Source organism: Phaethon lepturus, unplaced genomic scaffold (genome assembly GCF_000687285.1).
Source record: "Phaethon lepturus isolate BGI_N335 unplaced genomic scaffold, ASM68728v1 scaffold52890, whole genome shotgun sequence".
Lineage (NCBI taxonomy): Eukaryota > Metazoa > Chordata > Aves > Phaethontiformes > Phaethontidae > Phaethon > Phaethon lepturus.
The window spans coordinates 31,184-41,131 of NW_010513643.1; the positions used below are offsets into that span (position 1 = coordinate 31,184).

At 44.2% G+C, this 9,948-nt stretch overlaps 1 protein-coding gene across 1 annotated transcript in view; it reads right to left on the minus strand.

The window, feature by feature from the left end:
• The window catches only part of LOC104623410 (semaphorin-5B-like), a 33,884-nt gene extending 24,215 nt beyond the window's left edge, over positions 1 to 9,669 (minus strand). The window contains exons 1-6 of the mRNA XM_010290496.1: positions 9,541 to 9,669; positions 8,977 to 9,158; positions 5,715 to 5,858; positions 3,991 to 4,138; positions 2,392 to 2,617; positions 1,524 to 1,742 (exon numbers count right to left, since the gene is read on the minus strand). Of these exons, the coding sequence (XP_010288798.1) occupies positions 1,524 to 1,742; positions 2,392 to 2,617; positions 3,991 to 4,138; positions 5,715 to 5,858; positions 8,977 to 9,158; positions 9,541 to 9,669 (1,048 nt within the window). The remainder of the gene's footprint in view (positions 1 to 1,523; positions 1,743 to 2,391; positions 2,618 to 3,990; positions 4,139 to 5,714; positions 5,859 to 8,976; positions 9,159 to 9,540) is intronic.
• Between the last annotated feature and the right edge of the window lie 279 nt (positions 9,670 to 9,948).

Consider the following 9,948-nt stretch of genomic DNA (forward strand, 5'->3'; position numbering starts at 1 on the left):
TGTCTGTTTGGCACTGAAATTATTCTATTCTATTCTATTCGATTCTATTCTGTTCTATTCTAGTTTATTCTATTCTATTCTATTCTATTCTATTCTATTCTATTCTATTCCTTTTTTATGAAACAGCATTTTCATTATTATTATATTATCTCCTGATGCTTCATCTGTAGCAACAGCAGATTTACTTGGGAAAAAAGTGCTGTACAACCTAAGTGGAGCTTATATGACACCTTTCTGTGGGGCCCCTGAGTCCTCTAGTTCCAACCTTCAGGAAACAGAAACTCAGAGGCTTTATCTGAGCACAGCCTCATAACAGGTTAATAGTAAAACTAGGGAGTGACTTAAGTTCCCTGATTCCCACCCCGCCTTGTCAGGCTACTAGACTGCCTGATTTGCAGGTCCACATGCCATTATTTCAGAAGATAATAACCTGATGACTTAGTGCAAGATAAACCCAGGAGTTGTGTATACACATTGAGTGAGGCAGGGAAGGAGTGAGACACAGAGAAATAGTAATCATGCACTCAGAACAGATTGTAAAACATCATAGTGTCCAAGGGCAGAAAACAGCACAGAAGAAGGGCACAGACATTAGTGAAAAGCCACTGAGAGCTTCCAAAATAGTACTAATAGCTGCCTTTATAGACCTGGAGTTATTTTTTTTTTATAGGCCATAGAGTGCAATATTTGACACTCCTGCTATGCTCTTACTGCACATTCTGATCATATTTTCCTATCTGCATTGGAATTTTATCTTTGTATTGAATTTTAGAATCATCATAATACTATTATGATATAGCATTTTCAAGTGTAGGTCACAAACGATATTGCCAAAGGTAGATAATTGCTAGAACTGCAGAGAGGCAGGTAATTTGTGTAAGATCACTTAAATTTAGTTTAGATAGTTATTACAGAGCAAAGAGAAAGATAAGTGAGAGAGAATACAGTAGTCAGTGGTCTATTATTACTATTCTGGACCAGGAGTGCAACATAAACATGAGGACAAACTCGAAAACCAGGAAACCAGGCAAGAATACTCCCCGCTGGCTGTGCAGGAAATGGTAACTGATGTCAAGAGTAGATGCCCATCGCAAGAACAATACGTAAGCAGGAGAGGGGGAAGAAACAAGTGTTCACAAGAAGAACCACCACATCAAGCATCTCTACACAATATTAAGCCACATTTATTAAGCCTGTCTCCTCATTAAGGTGCAGATGCATTGTGATGCCCTCCACTGGATGAAGCACCAAACCTTCTTGAAGTAAAAAATTGCTAGACAAGCCACAATACTACTTCCTCTAGAGGATTTGGCTGTGTTACCCTTCAGCCTAGGTGAAACATAAGTCATAGCACTAAAGATCACATACAAGGGTCATTACAATAGTCTTAAAAAAAGTTAAGGAAAAATCCCCCAAATTAAAAAAAAAAAAGCAGCTTGGAAATACTGATTTTTTTTGTGGTTTTACCATTAAGATGGGGAAGAATACCTCTGAATTTCATGCAGGAAGATGGTCATGGTTACCTGGGCAGGGGTGTGGATTGCAGTCTTGGTACTCCATCGCTGACCCCACACAGGGCAAGCCGCCATTTTTAGGTTCAGGGTTTGTGCATGTTCTCTTCCTGATCCTAAAGCCCAACTCACAGTCCCTGGAACAGGAAGACCAGGCCCCCCAAAAGGACCAGCCCCCATTGATAATCCGTGCGGAGGTCTTACCAGTCTTGAGGAGGTCATCAACAAGAGCTTCAAGGAAAACAAACAAGACACCACATGATCGCAAATTAATCAGTTGTTGGGCTTTTAGAAAAGACTTCCACTCATGAATAAAATCAGGACTTATGTGCCCTGGGGAAGAGTTTCTGTTGAAAGCCCTTAGCAGGAGATTTGTCCCACAGGGTTACAGCTAAGCTAGATGCAAAATGAAAGCTCTACACACACCAACTGAGTCTACTGATAACCTTGATAAATGACCTTTCTGGGAAGCAAACTGCGGCAGCTGAGGCTGTGCCCCTCACACTGCCTTGCATCACAGCAGTAGTGAAGGGAATGACCCCAGAGGCAGTGCACAAGGGGACCTCTAGAGACAAAGAATAGTAAAGACACGCTGTCCTGTAGAATGGCTCTTCTCTTCCTCTCTACACCCTCGTTACTTGCCAGTTCTCTTTGGGGCAGACTGGCAGTAGCAAGAACAAATCTATAAACTGCCATAAGCACAGAGCTCACAGCTGTGAGGCACAGGGCTCTCTCCATCCCAGCCATTCTGCAGTGACATTAGTTGTACATGTCAAGACTTATGCAGACAAAATCAGGTTCTTGCTGTTCTGAGAGGATTCCCCCTTTCACCACCAAATATAGGCTTGCCCTATGGTCCCCCAGAGCTGGCAAGACGTACAGTCAGTATCACACACTGCTGAGCCATCATTGGGGCAGAATCGACTCTCTGTCTTCTTCCTCCCAAACTGCAGCTCATGGGGATCGGACAGCTGGGCACGGCATGTGTAGCGGAAGCGCTGCTCCTGGCGGGCACCATTCTGGGTGATGTTGACAGGCATCCAAGGGGTCCAGGGTGTGTTTCGGCGCACCTCTGGGCAGCTCTCTGGGTTGCAGGTCTTATATTCCTGTCAAGAAGGAAACCCACTCTGTCCTTACTTATTAAACAGCAGCAGTCTAACTGACAGAGATTTATTTACACCCCAAAAAATAAGAGGGTACCCTCTGCATCTAAAAGAACCTCCATCCACCTTATCTGACCTCACAGACACAAGCCAGTGCTGGGTACAGCACAAAATAGGTTGACTATGGAGGCAGTGGTACTGCATCGCTTTAGGTGGACCTCAACGGTGAGCTATGTTTGCTATTTTTATGTCTTCCTCAGGTCTGTGTTTCTTTGCTGACTCAAAGTCCTGTGGGGCTTCAAAAGCTTGGTATATTACAGGCAGGAGAATAATTCAGGCAATAGATAATAATAACAACAGCAAACATGTTATCTGCTGTGACCCTGAGATGCTGCTCTCAGGTCAGCCTAGAGGAGCCCCATGAGGACAAAATGTCAGTAAGGTTTATTCCTTGAAAATTTTATTGTTTTATTTTTAAGATGGTTTTAGATTATCTCTTTTTACAGCTATTTTTGTTTGGCTGGCTTTTTGAACTCTCTAGTAAGGGCTATGAACCATTTGCCATCCTTGGTGTAGAGCATCCATTGAGTATAGACAACATTCTGGTTGGATGGGGATGGGGTGATTCGGGGTCTTCACAATTCTCGTCGCTAGTGGGAGGAATTCCAGTGACAAACATTGTGTTCTTGTTTAAAAATAAATAAATAAACATTTTTTTTCTGGCAGAGGGAAAGAAATGTAATGCTTCAGGACTTTACGATTCTAGAGTAAATGCCAAACAGCTTGTGAACAGATGGGAGGTTCCAGATCAAATCTGCTTACACTGAAAGAAAACTCTCCATAAAACTAATTAAAAGAGCCGCATGAAACAACCGCCAGAGTAGAAAAGGGAAAATAAAGAGAGAAAATGGGAGGCCATTGCCTCACTGATGGGTTAACTAGGTGTTTGACCTGTTGTTTACTCAAGTATGACAGTGAGACTCATATCTGATGCATGCAGGGCCTCCTTGACTCAGCAGGATCATCCTTGGGAATGGGACAGAAGAAAAAAAATGTATAGTGCTTTCAGGTAAAAGGACTTGATATCTAAGCCTACAGAGGCCTAAAGTAAGTCCACGGTACACCAGTCTGTCCTCACCTGTGCACACGTGCACACACACACACTGACACACACACCCCAACTTCATTGATTTTGGGAATCTACCACCTCTCCGCTTCCCTGTTCATTTCAGCATCCTCTCCAGCAAAAGCTGAGGATAGCATTTTCTTTTAGCTTGAGAAATAAAACCAAGACGGAGAGAGAAGTTAAAGACCAAGTCCCCAGATGCTAGATGTCAATAGGTGCCCCTTATGCAATGTCAATGAACAATACATACCACAGCACAGCCTGGACATGTATTTCCATTTTCACAGGACCTTTGCCTTGAATGAATCCCTCCACCACAATTCACACTACATTTATTCCAAGGACCCCATGAAGACCAAAAAATTGGTAATGGACATGGACTGTTCTCATTACAGAATCTGAAAGAAGAAAGCACATTGATCAAAAATTATGCATGTCAGCACATCCCAGGGACAAAATGGTGATGGACACAAGACTGCACACTACATTTGGGTGCAATTCACGCAGGCACAGAAAGCCAGCAGAAGACTGACACAACAGTCAGATTAGCAATATTCCTCTTGACAGCAGAGAAACTGTACCCTTTGTACAGAACAGAGAGTGGTTAACCAGGCTGAGCTAACTGAGATATTTGGAGTAAACCGTCAAGATCAGATCTTTGAAAGTGCTCTAATCTCAAAACTTTCGTGCACTGAATTCACAAAAGAGCTCATAAGCTGAAGCCCATGTGTCATAAAGAGAGAGAGTGGATGGTAAATATTTTCAATGGGATGACTAATGGGAGATCAACACAACAGTGGTCTGTTACTAATGGCAAGTGCTAAACACTTGACAATCTTCTCCTCCTGGCCCTTACTGGTCAGAGGCTTCCTGGCCAGAGAACTGGCCCCTACTGCTGCCTGGACCCTAAGAAAATAAAGTTTGCAACTGGAGCTGAACTAGATGCTATATGCATCTAAAAGTGCTCCCTAAATTAATGTTATTTCATGTTCCCTTTTCAAAAGGTAACTTTAATTTTGTTCAGCTTTTTAATCAATATTGTTCTCAAATTGAATCACACAGGACTGCAATTGACTCAGATGTAGTATTAAAACCCAAAAAGGACCATTCTCAATGGTCACAAATCAAACCAAACATGAAAATGTCCTGAATCGGGGAAGTTAAATGAATTGCCCTTTGTATTCTGAGAAATGCAGAGAGATCTATCTTAAGTGACCACTCAAGGGACAAGCAACAGCCTACTGCCAAGTAGAAGTGGCCTTTAATGAAATGTCAAATCTGGAAACCAAATTGGGATGCCTTGAAGCATGTGTTTAATGAGGGGTTTGCCTTGAAGAAGCATAATAGTGCAGATGGCTCTGTAGGTTCAAAAACTATTGTTTTTTAATGACTTTGCATTAAATTTGTTTAGTTTAGAGGGGAAAAAAAAGATGTTTTGCTGATGCCAAGCCCTGCAAAAACTCAACTTTGAATTTGTGAGTTAAGCTATATTTTGTCTTGAACTTCTTTTGGTGCATCAGCATAATTAAGAGAGATTTAGGAATGGTGCAATTGGCAATGGAAACTGTACACATTCAACTGCCTCCTCGGGGATGGATCAGACCAGTGCAACTGTATCTATAAACTCTACACTGCTAACAGCAGGCACAGCTTCTCCTTTCGTTGAGGAGGTCAGCCCTCTGTTTGGGAGATGGGAATATTTGTGAAGGTCTGAAAGGTCCTGCTCAAGAAGTGAGGCAGGTCTGAAGTCTCTGAGGTCTCTCTTGAGAAGAGAGGCAGCTCTGAGTCTCACAGGCTCATTAAAGAGAGTGGCCATGCATGTGAGCAACCTCATCTCTCTCAGGCTCTGGAATTCCTTCCACTTTGTGCATTCAGCCAAAAAGCCTTAATCTGCATTCATGTAAGAGCCACCACTTCCAGCTGCCAAAATTATAACCACAGAAGTGAACACATGGCGTTGAGGACATCTCTTACCTTTCTTCCCTGCTCTGTCCAACACAGACCCTGCCCCCGTACCGGGGAGCAGGGTTGCTGCAGGATCGCTGGCGGACCTGAAAGCCAATCCCGCAGGAGGTGCTACATGGGGCCCAGGAAGACCAGGGTGTCCAAGCACCATTTCTAACAAAAAAGGTAAGAGAGAACAGAGTATGGGGGTGACCTAATGGTCTCCCCATGTCATGCCATACTTAACAACAAAACACATAAGGCACTGATGAGAGAATCATTCAACTCATTGGAGAAGAGATGATTCATTTGAACCAGACTTTACATCAGCAGAGATCTAGAAAAGGGAGTTTCAAACATGCTTAGCATTGGCCTAACTTTCCTCCCATTGAAGTCTCTAAGAGTTGGAAAGGAGGAGAATTAAGCCAATGCTGAATGATTTTGAAAATGCCTCCTAGGATTTGCTGAGCCACAGTGTGGTTGCTGTAACTCTCACTGACTATTCCCCCATTATCTCTCCCATGTCTCATAACCCTCCTTTTCTGAGCCAATGGCTGATCCCAAAGTTGTATCTCCTGGACTCTTCTGCACATAGAGTGCAGGTTTTGAGGCTTATGAATGCCAGTTGTGCCAAAGGATGTAAAAAAACCTACCCTCTGCTAATTCAGCAGGTACTGATGCTTTAAATCTCTTGCAGCAATACTACTGCCAGCTCCCATGGTTTTATCACAAACCTTGTAATATTTGGTGTTTTCCTAGAGCCTTCAGCATTGAATCCTATTAAATGGAAATCTCACATTTCATTAAAAATAACAATAATTACTTCTAGCTTTCATGGTCGTCTGCAGACATCACTGTAGTGTGACCTTAAATCTGTAGAAACCAGAAGGGAATTAAGAGCTCAGAGGCAGGATTGAGTTTCATGGTTTAATGAGTGATCCCATCTCTGCTGAGCAGTGGTAACTTAGCCTCAAGCAAACGTGATGTAAAGCCCCTTAGTTCACACCTCAGCAACAGAGATGTTGGCGACTGCTCTGTGCCTCGCTCCTGCGACAGGCTGAGCACGTGCAGGCGGCCAGCTCCTGCGACGCTGCTGCCATGTGGTAACTCAATTGCGTGCTTACCCGGAACCCAACGCTTCATCTTTAAAATCTTGCATTTATTAAAGCTCACCTTCCCCTGATTTGGCAGCACTACTGAACCTGGGAGCAGGAGAGGAGAAACTGTATCTCATCTCTTCCGTGCTGCAGGTTTCATTTCATATGGAGCCAGTGGCAATGTTCTGTCTTACAGAACTGCCTAATCTTGACACTCCACTGCCTTAAGCCAAAAAAATTTCATTTTGGGGGGGATTTCTATAAAGAAAAACCTTTCTAAAAAGTCTAGTCAAAAAACAACTCAGGTGCTCTCTGGTTCTTGAAAGCTAAGCTCAAAAACAGATGTTAATTTTCAAAGCATTTACTGAACTAATAACACTGCTGGCAAGAAGTATTTTCTGGCATAGCACCAATAAGGGCAGAGGATGAAAGTTAAAACCCACATTGCCCTTCACAGTTTTTGTATTTGTTATCAACTCTTGCCTGTTCTTGGCAGCTTTATTTCAGAACCCTGTTAGATATTTCTCCCCTCCTCCTCTTGTTCTCTCATCCCTCTCCCTCCCTTCCCTTCTCCCACCCCAAACAAGGTCAAAGAACAAGAAACTAACTTATATAAAAATCCTACTATTCCATCTTATTCTGCCATGTTTGAATCCACCTACTACCTCCCCACTCCTTAACCCAAAAGTGAGACTATATGTTAAATCACAAAAAGAAAAAAACGAATGGAAGGTTGCTGTTACTTCAGCAAAAAGGGAAAGTAATTTTGATTAAAAATTCCTGAAAAAAACAACAATTCTTGGCACCTATTTGTGTTTCAGGATCTTTAACATAAATAAAGACACTTTCCATCTTCAGATCTCCAGCTTTCTAACAGAACTCATCTTTAAGCATCCTGCTCCCTCTTTGCAAAAAGAAATCTCAATGCCATATGAAGTCAATTAAAGGAAATTTGAGGGCTGAGGCGGATGTAGGATGACCAGATGTCTCTATTTCTCAAACCATGCTGTTTTCCTATGTCTTAAGATTGAATAATCTATTTTTCATCCCCTTCTTAGATGCTGTTCCTGCCTCTTTTGCCATCAGAGCAGTGCTGAGAAACCCATCCCACCGGCACGCTTTCCATTTGCCACTGACATAAAAGCCTGCCTGGGGAAGGCTCTGCTCAGCCCATGGTGGCAGCACAAGGGGAGAAATGACTGCACGCCTTTTGGGCAGCACAGCCTACAACTGGAAGGAGAGATGCCAATTCAAACATGAGTATTGCTGAATTTTTGGTGCCAAGACCAGCACTGATCTCTAGGGAGGAGTCAAGAGACAGCTGTCCTTAATGACATGAACGTTTATGAAGAAGATAAAGTAGATTAAAAACTGTATTGACCCAACATTTACCAAAATATTGGCTGGTCCCACCCTGGTTAAGTAGTGCTTACACTATTGCATCATGTTTCCTTGAGTCATGACATGAGGTAGTCTGAGGGTAGTGGGGTAACATGGACACAGACACTGTGGCTATGTTTGGGCACCTGACCGGAGAGACATTTAGCTTCCATAGCGCTCAAACATGAGCTTTGGGCTTCCCTGGAAAGGCAGTGCTTTGACACAAGCTGAGCTACCTGCGTTGTTTAAGCGCCGTCCCCGGCAGGCATGCCTCCTAAGCGCTGCTTGCTGCCAGATGATGATCTGCTGCTTTCACCTAGCCAGCGTGCTGCAGACAGTTCACAGACTCACAGGACAAGGCAAGCAAGCCTTGCTCAGAGTTAGGCCCTGTCTTTTACAAGTGTTGCTCTGAAGGAGCTCTGCTTGCTTTTGGCAATGCAACCTCAGAATATAAACTCCAAAAAATTATGAGCTTACTGGATTTTTTTAGCTTACAGCTGTTCAGTTGGCTAACTACCTCTGCCTTACTCCCCTCCTCCTGATGGGTCACTGTACAGTTGAGGGAAACCGAGGCACAGTGTAGGGGAAGTTAATGTGTACACTAATTGGGGTGCTTATCTTCCAAGAGCCCTGGCTTGAAGGCCCTCTCTCAGAGCTCTTGGGCTCCTTATTTTTTCACTGACTTCAAGCTGGACCTCACATACCTCCGTGTGGCTGGGATACACCACCATGGTCACAGAAACACAAGGAAGGAGCTAAGCTGTGGACAGACAACTTTTGTTCCCTTCCTACAAATCACAAAGATGCTGAGGTACCTTGAGCAATTTGCGACCTCGATCCTGGCCCCTTCGCAGCCGCGACCCCCACAGCGAGGACGAGGGCTGTCACATGAACGCGACCTACACATACAGGAGCCTGTGCTGTCCCCATCTGAATGCTCACACAGTTGCCATGGGGACCAAGGCCCCAACCTTCCATTTGTTGTCAGGTTTTTCACCTAATTTTAAAAGAGAAAAGGTCATTAATACCAAGTTTACATTTCTGGAGACAGCCCCACAATAGAAATGCCAAACAAAGCTGCCGGCAGGATTAGGATGCAGCTTAGATGGGAGCTGTCTGTGCTTGTAAGCAGGATTCAAAACAGAGGGTTGTTTTCAGACAATGCCACATCAATATTTACCCTCCAAATTCCGCCCCGCATACCTAACGTGTGCACACAGGCAGCCGAGTCGACCCAGCCAGCACCACACCGGGCACAAGCATCCATCTGCCACACCACAAAACCACCGCGCTCCCTCGTCCCACACTGCACAGCTTCAGCCTTTCAAGCAACACAACAACAGCCGGTGCGGACTGTCCCCACGCCATTATGCTCCTGCCTCTGCAGCGCTTGGGACTGACCGCTCCTGCAGAACGTTTTCCGAGGTAGCGTTCGCATAACCATAGTGACCAGCTGAGACCGGGGCCTTGCTGAATTTGGCCCCTGGGGCCTCACTGAATTTGGCCATGTCCAAACACACAGTAAGAACTGGCTCCCTTTCTAAAGACAGCCATAGCCTAAATGGCTAAGCTGGGCGAAGGATAGAAAGTGAAGGAGATGGTGGTGACTAGAATTAATGCTGAGGATCACATAGTGGGCTAAAGAGCAAGAATTTATCTCAAGGCGATTTATAGACCAGACCACACTGCTATCCGTTTCCTCTGCCCTTTTGCTTCATGCCTGTACAGCCCTGACCAGGCTGGGGCTTGAGCTTCCTGTGCACTGCAATGAAGAAATAAAAATACGG